Below are 14,595 nucleotides of genomic sequence, written 5' to 3'. Positions count from 1 at the left end.
AACCGGTGGCATTTCTGCGTGTTGATATATGGCTTTCGCTTTGCATGGCAGAGTTTTAACTTGCACTTGTAGATGGAACGACGAACTGTGTTCACTGACAGTGGTTTTCTGAAGTGTTCCTGAGCCCATGTGGTAATATCCATTACAGAATGATGTCGGTTTTTAATGCAGTGCCGTCTGAGGGATCGAAGGTCACGGGCATTCAATGTTGGTTTTCTGCCTTGCTGCTTACTTGCAGAGATTTCTCCAGATTCTCTGAATCTTTTGATGATATTATGGACTGTAGATGATGAAATCCCTAAATTCCTTGCAATTGCCCGTTGAGAAACGTTGTTCTTAAACTGTTGGACTATTTGCTCACACAGTTGTTCACAAAGTGGTGAACCTCTCCCCATCCTTGCTGAGCTTTTTAGGGATGCTGCCTTTATACCCAATCATGACACTCACCTGTTTCCAATTAACCTGTTCACCTGCGGAATGTTTGAAACAGGTATTTTTTGAGCATTCCTCAACTTTCCTAGTCTATTGTTGCCCTTGTTCCAACTTCTTTGTAACATGTTGCAGGCATCAAATTCAAAATGAGTGAATATTTGCAAAAAACAATAAAGTTTATCTGTTTGAACATTAAATATATTGTCTTTGTAGTGTATTCAATTGAATATAGGTTAAAAAGGATTTGTAAATCATTGTATTCTGTTTTTATTTATGTTTTACACAACGTCCCAACTTCATTGGAATAGGGGTTGTATATGGCTTTTGAAAGGTGAGGCATTCTGGATTTTAATGTCAAAGTATTATTTTAATTGATGTTATGTAGTTTTCTCAGTCACTTCAGAATCACCTACAGCTACATTCTACAGCTTTATTATTATTATTATTATTATTATTATTATTATTAGGGCTGTCGAAGTTAATAATAACGCATTAACACGATCTCAATTTAACGCGATTAAAATAATAGTGCCGTTAACACAAATTCTATTTGACCCTGCAAGTTGTTCATGTTGAGACTTGACCGTGCGCGTCATCTCTCATTAAGAGTAGAGGTGAGTAGCCACATTTACATGCTGTTTACAGTGCTGTAGCTCTGTGGTATAACACTACATGTCTTTAATGAAGTCCAGCTTTATGTAATTTATTTTTGTTTGCAGTACTGTGAAGTCCTATAGGCTGTGACTGAATACGACTTCAGCACAATTGAAGTTTTATGTAGTTTTTATTTTCTTTTGTTACACATATCTGAACTCACAGTATTATGTGACTACCTGTCTTATATTTGAGACTACAGCTTCCTAATCAATTACAAATCCAATTTTGTGTTTTGTAGAGTCAGTATTACTGCCTAGTATGTGAGTGAATAAAACTCCCTTACAGTTTTCTCTTGTCTCAACAGTTTTTAACATAAGTACATTTATTATAACACATTTAAAATGTGTTCACCATTTTAATTGTAACATTTAATTTAAAAATCCTTATTTTCTACAACATTTACACAGATTAAAAAATGTGATTAATCACGATTAACTATATGAAATTCTGAGATTAATCGCAATTACATTTTTTAATCATTTGACAGCCCTAATTATTATTATTATTATTATTATTATTATTTGCACATATCTAATATTTTAGAAGGATTTTATACGTGTCTGGAATCAAATTGGTTTCATTATTGAAATCATAGGTTTGATTCCAAACTTTTGAATGACAGTGTATGTTAATTTAGACTGGTTGTAAGCAATAACTTGCTCATTAAACATTATTTTAAAATTCTCAACACGTGTTTGCTAGTTATAGTTAAGGTCATAGAGACATACCGGAAAGCCAGGAAATCCTCTAGTCCCAGGCTGCCCCTGAATAGAGACACAAAGAGAAAGGGAGCAGTTGGATTATTTTCTACATACACACACACACACAAACACACACACACACACACACACAATAGCTCACATACTCAAATGCACGCATACACAGAAAATGAAGAGTGATGTGAACTTGGTGAGACGAGGTCAGTGTTAAATAATGCAGTCCACTGCTATTGAAGCTCGGTTGTGTGGTGTTGTAATTGGGTTTGAAAGATAGAAAGACTCCCTACTGCCCAGGGGGAGCACTCTCTGTGGGATGGGGAAAGATAATGAACACTGGGATAAAACAACGGAGTACACGCTGAAATCCTAAACTTGAGTGAACATATAGAAAACCAAACAAAACAAGACTGCACTGATCCAATAAACCAAAACCAAAGTGGAAGTCAACAAATGAAAAACGTAAATGTCAATAATGATTAGTGCTACATTTCTCTGAACACAATACCCATTCTGCCTTGCTGGAAAATCTTTTACTGCCCTTGAGACAGGAAGAAGCCATTCAATATCCCAGAAAGAAAGGGGCAGTGGGCAGCGAAGGAAAACTGGGAGAAATTACAAGGAAGAGGCGAGTGCAGCTAATGAAAGAGATTATATGTCTGGCTCGCAGGTAGTTATTGAGAATGCAGAAGATTTTCTCTCCCAAGGGAAACCAAATCTGAGGTCTGGAATAGTGAAAATAGCAGCCTGGGAATTCAGAAAATGACTGACAGCATGTTGCATTTCTGTTCTAACAGAATTGCTAACATATAAAACCAGTTGCTTTTTAAAAAAAAACTAACTGAAAACACCCAATGCCCTTTATATTGTATACACATTTCTACAGGATGGATCTAAATGGTGTAACATTCCTTAGAATAAAGTCTTGTTACATTAATATATGTTAAAAATATATAAAGCCACTTTTTGGAAGATACTATATGAGCCCTTATTACAACAGAGCCAGTATATATTTTATTTAAAGAACATTCTATTTTAAAAGAACAGCAGTGAAATCATGGTAGACAAGTAGTGGCAGTCTAAGACTGTGCCATCAATGAGGGCTATAAGGGCCCTGTCTTTTTGGTCATCTCTTCATTTGTGTATGAACAACACAGCGTGGCCGCCCAGTCGCGTCCACCTGGCTGATTTAAGTAATCATTTCCGCTGGCCTCTCCACACCTCTCCTTCAAATCAACCCCTGTGAGCCCTTCTCAGGTCAGCACAAAGCTCCTGCTGTCAGCTTCACCTGCTCCCCCACCCCAGCTATTCTATTCTGACACCTCCCTCTGCCACGACCCTTCCTGTCCCAGCCTGCTGTCTTCTCCTAATGCCTTATTACTAGTGGTGGGCTGAGGGTACAGAGACGCATGCTGCAATCAGCAAGCTGAAAACCAGATGTGTGCTCCTGCCTGAGCAGTCTGCTGGCCCTGCCATAAGGTATCCCCAGCCCTTCAGCCAGGAGTGCTGAAGGATGGATTGTGAAACCGCAGGACAAAGCATGGCCAAAGCGCTTCACAGCATAATCAGAAAGGAAATTGCACTTCTGAGGAGAAACATTAGCCTTTTGTCTTACTTCTGCTTGGAATGTGGGGAGTAGAAGGCAAGTGGGTGCCGGGGTTTTGGGACAAGCCCCATTTCATCTGGAGTCTGTCCATTTGCTTATAGACGCAGTACAATCTAGGGGTCTAGTGTCGGGATCATTATCTCACAAGTTGGGGTGTTTTCATTTCTCTCCCTAATGAAGATGGGATTCCAAATGACCATCATTACTGGCAAATCAAAGCCCTTCAGTGCCCAAATAAAGCCCAAGTATTTCCATGCAACCTGCTATGGGATTTCTGTCTAATTCATCTCCATTGGAAGAGCTACATGCTACAGAGAATAGGAATTTGTGTGCTTGATTGGGCAAAGAAGCTTGCAGATTTCTGGACAGAGTACTGCTCAGATGTTAGAGGTGTGACACAAACATAGTGATTTATCCATGCTAACCAACCCATGTGTACAAAAAGGAGTTGTAAATCTGTATCCTAGCATGAAAAATGAGATGAAGGGCAGTTCCTTGAATAGCAAAAAGCTATTAGAGATTTGGCAAATATGCCAAACATAGCAAAGTCGACAAAATATCGCTTTGCAAAAAAATAAAATCTAAATCTTTCATTTACAGAGACTGACTGGAAGTACTGTATGATAGTATTAGTGGTGGTGAAGACACTTACAGGAGGTCCCCGTGGGCCAATGATAGACAGACCTGGCTCCCCTGGTGCTCCCTAAGGACAGATACAGAGATAGAGAGGTGATGAGGAGAAGAACTGACATAAAGGAGAAAGAAAGTGGGACTCTGTCTAATCTACCATATGAATATAACGGCCAAATACAGCACTCAGTGAATACATACATGCACCAGAAAAAATCTCTCTAAAACGCCCTGTGACATCTGTTGAACATAACTCTTGTCACTAAGCCTCCACACACAGACAGCAGTCTTAGGACACTTGCTAAGAGAACATGCATTTGCCTATGTGGTGAACGCGTTTCTTGGGCTAAAAGTACTTCAGCAGACTCTGTTCTTGGTTCTTGTTTCAAGGTCATACTTTATGTCTTGACAGCACTGCTGGGAGGGTTGTGGAGCACTGCAGAGTAAACAGCACAGGACCCAGTGGGCTGGTTCTTTGGCACAACCTGGCTGATTTGCACAGTGTCAGCCAGTCTATAATGCCGTACCCAGCCTCCCAGCTCAATCCCACAAAACTCTGAGGCCAGACCTGAATGCTATCGAGTTACCAGCACTTTCTCTAATTAGATCTTTCTCGCGAAACCTTATCAGAGACACATCTTTGATGACCCAGACATCCGTCAAATTACAGGTGAATTTAATGTTTCTGAGCAAATGCTTGTTTTATCCAAGGGGCGTATTTGTTTTCACACTCAGGTTTTGTACATTCGTGGCCCTTCCTGGCTAGCGGAGAGAGAGATTGATGCTGCCCAAGCCAGGCAGTGGCCAATTCAGGCCAGAGAGAAAAGAAAGCTTTGCCCTTGGGGTTTATGGTTACCCACAGAATCTTACAGAGATCTGTGCAATTGGACAACTGAAGATCTAGAGATATCCTTCTTAGAGGCTTAAGTTACAGGTCTTTGGCAGCTCAGAATGGCCAAGTAACAAAGAGTCCAAATATAATCAGCCAAAGCAAGAGCAAATTCTTCCCAGGAAACAGGCAAAGAAAATGCGCTGTATTTTAGGGTTCTACCACAGTAATGAAAGAAGTTGGCTCAGATGATTTCATCTCCTCCTGTAAGAAATCCATTGCGACAAAGGAAAACACAGTGTTATGTCAGTGGTCCTTGAAAGACAAAACCAATCCATCACTGATTAACCTGCTTTTTCCTCTCTGCCTTTCCATATGTCCCCACAAAAATTCAATATTGCTTTAGTTAAGTGGAAGACGTCAAGCTTGCCAATTTCAGGGCTGGTGCAGTTCCCCATGTCTGTGCCAGCGTGTGCGGCATATGAAGTTGTTTTGATATCTAATGAAGATCTATAACCAAGATCTACTGTCCAATCATGACTTTCCCCAGCAGGAAGCTAAGCCTTAACCACTCTTAAAGAGAGAGGCTAAAAATGAATTCCTAAAACAGCTTGTGCAGAGAAACATGATAAAAGCTCACCGATTGTTTTGGATAAGGATCTGACCATACCTTATCTGCTTTTCCACTTCCAGACTTGGTGGTTACACTTCTTTTTCTTCATTATTTCAGAGACTGTCTAGCTCAACCATGCTTTTTTGGAATGTTAGCCCAACTGACTTGTACGCTACCACTCTGTGGCAGTGAAGGATAAGTTACATGCTTCGCTTTAGATGTATGTTCTGAATGTTCTGTCTCAGACACCGCAAATCATAGGAACTACTGGCCTAAACTGCCACTCTTTGGTTTAGCAACAACTAAAAAAAAAAACAAAGGCAATATAATGTCTATGTAATTCCTCATCATCATGATAACTGGCACAAACAAGACAAAGTAACAGGCTCTCACTATAGAATATATCAGTAATAAAGTAATCTACCAATTATTTGATGGTTTATGAATTAATCAGAGCTTTTAAAAGGCTTGGCTCTAGAAAAATTTACAGAGTTACATAATTGTTCACATAGGGGGTGATAGGAACTAGATTTGTGAACAATTTAATGCATCTAAAAGCACCCTCATAGTAAGTTATTACATGAAATGGTTATGAATGCTTCCTGATACCTGAGACAACAGTTTTGAGATAAACTGTGCGGTACATGCAGGGTGTTAACAGCCAACATGGTATCCAAAGAAAACTGTTTTTACCTCAGACTAACTTTTTAAACATTACATATATAAAGTCAAAAGACAAGTGGATTCACTGGTTGTTTTGAAAAAAAATAAAATAAAATGGCTATATTGCTGTTAAAAATTGTGACTCCTTATTTCAATCACCACTGCTGAAGAGAAATCAGTAAGAGTCAGTACGTTTGTCCACAATTAATCACTTTATATCAAACTACTCTGAATGGCTTCGTTTACATCTCAACCATTCAATTACAGAGAAACTTTGAAAGATCTATGTAATTCCATTAACTAAATGATAACAAACTATGCAAATCCTTTTAAGATTCTAAGATTTTAAAATATGTTTTTGGAAAAGCATACATGAAGAAGGGTTTAAAACGGCTCTGTGACCAGAAATGCATCTAAATAGGCATGTCCATCGAGCTCTGTTTCTTATAATGAAATATGCACTGCCATCATGCAAACTGCCATCTAATTCTGATTAATCCAGAAGGTTACCTTTATTTTGTTTTCTTTTTTGTGAATAATTGAATTCAAAATCGTGACAGCCTTGATAATAGTACATGCAAATTACACAGAGCTTTAGTCTACCAAATGGGATTTTGAAATGAGTGGATAGTCTTTCTAAACCTCGTCCATTCCAAACATATCTCTTTTTATAGCAGGGGGTTTTTAAATGAACGGATCCAAAAACTCCAGGCCAGTTTTACCGAGCTGCTTCACAGAGAATAAATGCAGGTAATTCAACCATTGTGGGAAACATGTTCAGAAAGTACCCCCCCTCAAGGCCATTCAAAATAAAGGCCCAAAGCCTCCCTGATATAAATCATGATACCTGCCTGCACTGTACTTTGGGCTAAGCCTTCTCCTTCCACATTAACCCAACCACCCACAGTGAGAGGAGTCTCAGTTGTGCTCCGGCAGGCTGCCGTCCTGCACTTACCTTTTCCCCCGTGTTTCCCTTTAAGCCCTGGTCAGTCACAGCAGACACAGTCACATGCACAGTGTGAAGGAGAGAGACAGAGAGAGGAACCGGGGTTAGAGAGGCACGGAGAGGACACGGACATGCAGCAGCCTGAGTGGGGGAGTTTGGGAAGTTGGGAAATGGGAGCATTGGGATGTGGAGGAATCGGAGCATTTGGGGTCAGGAGAGCAGGGATATTGGGATGGGAATATTTAATGTGATACAGGCCATGGAGGCCCTGGAGCATTACACAGTGCTAGACTAATGGACAGTAGGGGAATGCTAACTTTTCTCATAAGTAGACTGGTCAGTGGAGGAGGTCTGGGGGGAGATATAAAAAAACTTCCTTTGTGAATCTGCAGGATCACATAGTAGCTAAACACTAGGTGAAATATAGGGTGCTTCGTTCAGTGCTCACAGTAGGAGTTAAACGCTGCTAAAGTCTGCTTTTAGAGAGAAACTGTCGTCAAGAAAAAGTGACCACACAAATGGTCAGAATGCTAAAATGCCCCAAAGGAGTACCAGAGGTCCACTATGAATCAGTCTGACTGGAAACCACCTCTGTAGCTTTATTATTTATAGCAGTAATTACTTTTTCACTTCATTTGCCTGAAAATGTCAAATATGTTCCAAAAATATTTGGAAAGAGGCTCATGTACAGCCCTACGAAGATTTCAGCTGTCTTGATTTTTGTAATAACACACAGTGTGTTGAGTTGGGCTGAAAATATGTCCAAATTTAGAACACACAAATCTTAGTAAACAAGGAGGCAAAACTAAGACTGTGACAGGGGATCACAAGTTGCCTTTGGTGAAATCTGCTTTTCTCATCTCGAAATTGAAATATGTGTGCATGTATTGTATCTCCATGGCTGTTTGGTAAATATCCAAAGCTTCCCATCCAAAAGCTCCTCTTGGGATAGCCCCTAATTTTAGGCTCTTAAAAGATAATGTGCAGTTCAAAGTGGACCCCTGCCTGCTCCTCTGATTGGACAGTGTATAGATAAAACCTTTATTCAAGACATAGAAATTCACTGGTTACAACAGCATTATTTGAGGCGTGTTTGTCATAAAGCAAAGTGAATGAAAGCTCTGTTTTTCAGACCCTGTTCAAATGTTACAAATCACATATAGAGAGAGTGTGGTCTACTTGTCACAGCACAATAGGACATTTCCTGATCATTATGGGGGAAGATAAATCACTATAGCCATCTGAGTTTACACAGATGGTGATAGTACATGATCATTTCTACAAGGACATATGAATGGCCATATGATTATATCATTATGCTGAAAGCTCTAACAAATTAATAATTGAAGAAGCCAATTTAAACAGACACATTACATTTCCTGTATATTTGACTCTATGTATCGTTCATCATACCATGCCAAATAAATAGATAAATAAATAGACTTTGCACATGTTAACAGTGCCTATAGCCTTAGGCCTAAAAGTGACGGTATGGTTTTATTTTATGATTATGACTGAGAGCTTCGCTTTACACTGATGTGAATAGCATGCCACAATACATTGGCAACTAGTTATTGAAGGGACCATAGTCAGTTTGTATAGACTAACTAAGTGGGCTTAGTGCACATTCTCAAATCACTCACCATTCTTCCAGGAATGCCCATTGATCCTTTGTCTCCCTAATGGTCAATGCAAAGTCAAGAGGAAAGTGATGAACAATGATTCTAACAGAATGAATCTCTACAACTACTGTCACTACCACCAGCTTCACTTTACAAACAAATTAGAGCTCTGGGTGCTAAAGCTCTTCCCCAAATACTTATCTTTTAGTAATGTGCACTGTATATAATTTGAGGGACCAGTTTTGTGAACATGAATTAGGCCTAATCTTGGACTAAACTGCAATGTCCATGGGGTTTCATCATTAAAAACCCCATTTAGTCCAACGATAGGCCTAATCCAGGACTGGGAAACTGGCCCTTAGTGTATTCTAAAAGTACTGAAAGTATTAGTGAAGTATTTTGAACATAAGTTGGTAAAGTCAAGCTGACCAGTCTGACATTAATGCAGTGTTCTAGATTCCCAAGCATTATCTCAATAGCTGGTTGAATACTGATGATGCAGACATGCCATAGACTGTCTGTACCATAAGGGCCAATGCCCGAATAGGCAAGACCAGATTGATCGCATAAAGAGAAAGTTGGTCAGAAAACAAGCTTCATCAGTGATTATTCAAATTCAAATAAGAGCATAAGGAGGTTAATACAGTCTGTTTTCTCACTATTACATCCAGTCCATCCAAAATCGTTGACATGATATTTGGCAGCTGACCACATTGTAGAACTCATTCTGATGAGGTGACTAAGAAACAGATGACAGCAATGCTAAGCATTGGAAGTGTTTGACGCTTAGAGTATGTGGCAGGAGGAATACAGCCTGCACCTTTTCACCTAAGTCTGTATTCTGAATCTGAAATGAAGAAGTGAAATGCTGCCCACTGTGTGCTAAAGCAATACAATCAAAACAGTAGTCTCTCACGAGGCTGATAAAGTCCTGCATAGCATGCAGAGGAATGTCATACACATCTGCATGAGGTTAAGACTGAACAAATATTATAGCCCTGGTATGGACATTTTGCACTGAATACTGTCAGATAGAGCAGAGTGAGATAGTCATTTCTTCAAAAAGAAATCAAATTTTACTTTGCAGTAAGAAAGAACAAATTTTTCAAGAGCTCTGCAGGTGCATTGAAAGATTATCTAACATTTACAAAAGCATACATCTGAAGCCAACTACAGTATTTAGTTTCTAAACATTTTATTAATGATTTACTTGTTAGTGATCATTACCTTGGGGAATAAAAGTTGATTTAGTGTTAACTCTTTCATGGCTTTAATTGATTAATGGTTAAAAGCGTAAAAATAAAAGCACATAAAAAGTGCAGCTCATGTGACACAGAGAGTAATCAATATGTCCATAAGCTTACATCATACTGAAACGACTTACTATGCTAACGTTTTCCTTTCTAAAGGTGTTTTCATGTCTGCTGCTAACAGGGTGAGTGAGTGCATGAGGGTGATAGGTTTCACCCAGTGGTGACAGCTTTCTGATGTCTTACTCTACTGCAGTGTCATGGAAAAGAGAGGGAGGTACTAATTCAGCAAAGGCCACTAAAACAGAGAATCTGCTCTTCTCTATGGCTTCAACTGTTTGGCCTGTAGGCTACTGAGTTAATAATAATAGTTTCTGCCATGATAATTTATATTTGAATTCTAAGAAAAATGTATAAATTAGTAAAGTAATCCAATTTTTAGCTCTCCTTTGACTTTTAGAGCTCAACTGCTAAAGAGCACTAAATGTCCCCAGAGGAATGCTGACTGAATCCAGCTGGATCTGTCCAGGGTGCTGATTTTGAAAAATACTATTTCAGTTTTATGACTCTGTGTGAAGTTACGTTGTCACATGTTGTTACTGTATTGTGTTACTGATTTTCAAGCTTTACAAATGAAACCCATATCATATGAGTGCTGCAACTAGATACTATCTGTGTTCTGACTTTCATACTCCTAGATTGTGGTGTTTAACAGGCAACAGAATTCTTGGTGCATTTTAAGGTTCTAGAGCTAAATATTAAAATCCAAAAGAAGAACTTTGTTTCCCTGAAGTTGGACCCAGGTTCTTTTTAGTCTGAGGAACTATGTTAAATTATTAAGTTTGGTAAAGTTGATACGTAGCCTGAAGCAGGTCGCATAATATAAATAACATGTAAACAATTAATCAATTGTGTCTAAATGATCTGGAAGCTGTTAAACTCTTGGCTTCCCCTGTGTACTCGCCACTGAATCCTTAAATAAGATTCCAGTCCCCAAAATGGCTCAAAGTGCATTACTGCACCTCTCTCTATAAAAAACATGATGTTCCTCAACAGTTACATCTTTAGTGCCATAAAGGAGTTAATGGAACATTGCAAAAGACAACCGCTTCTTTTTACTGCTTTTCCAAATACTTCTTTTGTTTGGTGCACTGGATCAGAAGCAAGAACTTTCAGTGTCTGTCATTTTATGTTCATTATTTGTAGTCATTATTCCCCCCACCCACTTCTTGAAATTTATTTCCTATAGACTGCAGAGAACCGGGATCCAATAGTCTTTATTTTGACAGAGACAGGCCAAAGGTCAGTGAAAAGGCATTAAACATGTCTCTGAAATGATGGAATGTAGACATCTCTCAGGTGTATTTACAAGGAAAATGGGATTTAGTTGGACCGGATTCATTCTCCTAACCAGACGGCAGCCAAAAGTATCTGCCCAACTCTTCCCTCTTTATAAGACACAAAGGAGGCCTTGTTAAGAATATGCTCTACATGCAAGCTCACAGCTGACAGTAGGCTCTCTAGTGTAGCCACCTCAAGACTGAAAGCACTTTAGACTGAACCTCACAACCCCCCACCCCTTACTGCACCACTGTGCAAAAGAGATCATATGTACTATAACGTATCATTGTATCACACTGGATTACCATATTGCTTTATTATGTAGACTCTGCTTATACAGTACTGTGCAAAAGTTTTAGGCATCTAAGCAAATTCTTTAACTATTTACCTCAGCAGTGAGTTTATCACAATATACCTTAGAATAAAGTCATATTCATACTTCAAATTAACATAAAAACAATACAAAGTAACAAGAATTTTAACAAGAATTTCTTGGGTTCATATTTTTCCTTGACACCACAGAGACTTGTTAATACATATTTGCTGCAACTACATCCATTTATTTATGTTTTATTGAAAAAACATTATGGCTTTCAAACTGTTCAAGACTCATGTACTGGCTAGTGTTTCTGAGTTATGCACAAAATTACCTAAAATTCTCACTACTACTAAATCAACACTTACAAGTGCTTTGGAATCTGGTTAGATGGTGCATTATCCTTTTCCGACCACATTTCCAAGCTGTAGCAAACTGTAGTTTAAAGTTAAGGCAAAACACTTTGTATATAGAAATTACTCTTCATTCATGCTTATTCAAACTATACTTCCTCTGTTTGATTATGGTGATATAATTTATAGATTTGCATCTAAAGGTTTGCTTCAAAAGCTTGACTCTCTCTATCATTCTGCGTTATAGTTTGCTACATATGCCTCTTTCAAAACTCTTTAAATGCCTCTTTAAATGCCTCTTTCAAAACTCTCACTTTACTCACTGGTTAAATGGTCTTCTTTGACTACTTAACATAAAATCCACTGGTTTACGCTCATCTATAAAACTCTACTTGGACTTTTAACCCTTATGTGAGCTACAGCAACTGGAATCTGCTACATATAACAGTAGGTCGTCTATTCATATCACGTTAAAGACCCTAAACCCAGTACTGTACTTGGCTCTTCATCATTTCAGCTTGCTGCTGCTAAGGACTGAACAAGCTACAAGACACACTAAACCTGGACATTTTTATTTCAATTACTGCTTTTAAGGGCTGCATTAAGGATATTTCTAGTGATACTTGTACATGTTTATCTTTTTTTTTTCTCTTTTTGTTGTTGTTGTTGTTTTGTGTGTGTATGTGTGTGTGTGTGTGTGTGTGTGTGTGTGTGTGTTGAGTGTTTATTATTCCCTTGCTTTAGTGTTCTTAATGGCTTGCCTGTTTAAAATAAAGGTTAAATACAAATAAAAAATAGAAATGTAAATCATGATTGTTCTGGTAGTGACAAAATGGAATGTGCATTCATTTGATTTCAATAAAATAAATATAATTATGGTATATTCAGAGCCCAAGGATTTTAGTCTGAAGTCAGTTAAATGTTCACCATGTGTTTTTAACATCAGTTGTCATAACACTTACTGAGGTGAATACATCAAAATTGGCAAAATAACTGACATTTGCTGGAATAAGCCTTAGGTGTATATCAATTGTCAAGCAAGGCCTATGAAGATGTTATGTAGCCTTATAAATGCTACCCTTCAATAAAGTGTTATCAAATAATGTTCAGCTGAAACTATTTAGCAACAGGAGAAAAAATAAAAGAAAAAAATCTAGCATGCTTTAGCACAAAACAAGGCCCATCTGTATTAAAATGAATCACCTAACATTCACAGAAAAATAAACTCACAAGCAATTTCACAGTCAAATGTGTAAAGCAGCTTTAGACGAACAAATCACGGTTCTCCATAATCAAAAGTCAGTTACATTATTTATGCCAACGTCATTATGTTTTATATGCAGTATATGTCTCTATTTACCCTATGGAAAAAAGAGTTTTCTTAACAGTGCAATCAATCATAAATTTTGGCAGGAGTCACATCCAAACTTGTTAACATATCTCACAAAATGTCTGAATGAGTGAGCCATTTCTTCCATTTCACCCTCTTTTTGGGAAGTTTAATGATTGGGTTTCACAAGCAGAGCTGTCATGAGTGAGGGGGGTTTGCCAGTTATAATTGGCAGGTTAGAGCAGAGTTCAGCTCTAGGGTAGCCTTCTTATAGCATGCTTTGATGAGGACCAGATGTGTTTGGGTCTTTGTTAGTAATATTAGTATTTCACCAGAAACTCTAAAGAGAGAGTTAAGGTACAAAGAGGGCCCGAGAAGATACCAACCAATGTACAACACACAGTTTAAACAATGACCATGTTGGACTGCCTATGTCAAGATAAAATAGGGCTTATTTTAACATTTAGGTCAATCAAGAGAGCTCATCCTGTAGACAATAGCTGGATTGTCATTACATTAGTTGGATGTACTCAGTCACTCTGTTGAAAAAACATCTCAGTGTGTCTCAGAGAAGCTGAAGGATTCTTGTATTTATACATCATAAAATTTTGATATGATTACTTCACCTTGTGAATAGTTATAATGTAGCATAAATTGAGAGTCAGCTTCTCAGTAAAACGACACTAGAGAGTTGGAAAGTGTCAGGCATGAAAAAAGACAGACACACAACAGGACAGTTCTGAGACAGTTACCGGAAAGCCAGCTCGTCCAGGAGGACCCTGAAAAAGGGCAAGAGAGATAGGTACAAAATAGAGAAAGAACCTGTCAACATTATGTATCACACATCCAAACACCCAGCCAAGCCATAATAAAATTCTACATTCATTAGCCAATATCATTTTAGAAGGATTTTAGTGATGTGAATTATGAATCTGAAGCAAAGAGAGTTTTGATCAAATTATAGAGATTTCATCGTGGCAAGGCCAGAAAGTGCTAACAGGCAAACACACGGAGAGCATTCCACAAACAGTGAAAACACTCAAACACCAAACCAAACGGATTCTATTACATTTGGCATCTGAAATCTTTTTCAATAAACATGTTTCTTTCAGTTGATGTTCTACTCTTTCCAATAAGAATTAAACTGAATGAAAATTTGAGGCTTTCCCTGGTGTTGCTCTGGGTTATGTATTGTTATCAACATGAAAGAATACATGTCTTAATGAAAAAAGAAACAATCTGTTCAGATGCACACACATGCAAAGAACATGTCACTGATTTTGTGTTGGTG

The 14,595-nt window shown here is 38.2% G+C and overlaps 1 protein-coding gene across 13 annotated transcripts in view; it reads right to left on the bottom strand.

The window, feature by feature from the left end:
• col13a1 (collagen, type XIII, alpha 1) overlaps window positions 1-14,595 on the bottom strand; it is a 106,095-nt gene that overhangs the window by 45,673 nt on the left and 45,827 nt on the right. For 10 of the 13 annotated variants that reach the window (XM_037538713.1, XM_017724635.2, XM_037538712.1 and 7 more), the window contains exons 4-8: window positions 14,057-14,083; window positions 8,736-8,771; window positions 7,102-7,128; window positions 4,064-4,114; window positions 1,818-1,853 (exon numbers count right to left, since the gene is read on the bottom strand). In XM_037538713.1, the coding sequence (XP_037394610.1) occupies window positions 1,818-1,853; window positions 4,064-4,114; window positions 7,102-7,128; window positions 8,736-8,771; window positions 14,057-14,083 (177 nt within the window). The remainder of the gene's footprint in view (window positions 1-1,817; window positions 1,854-4,063; window positions 4,115-7,101; window positions 7,129-8,735; window positions 8,772-14,056; window positions 14,084-14,595) is intronic. The other 3 variants (XM_037538714.1, XM_037538718.1, XM_037538720.1) reach the window with 3 other exon arrangements.

The sequence above is a fragment of the Pygocentrus nattereri genome, chromosome 5, assembly GCF_015220715.1.
Source record: "Pygocentrus nattereri isolate fPygNat1 chromosome 5, fPygNat1.pri, whole genome shotgun sequence".
Lineage (NCBI taxonomy): Eukaryota > Metazoa > Chordata > Actinopteri > Characiformes > Serrasalmidae > Pygocentrus > Pygocentrus nattereri.
Note: the sequence above shows the minus strand (reverse complement) of the source record. Positions and strands in the feature narration are given on the sequence as shown.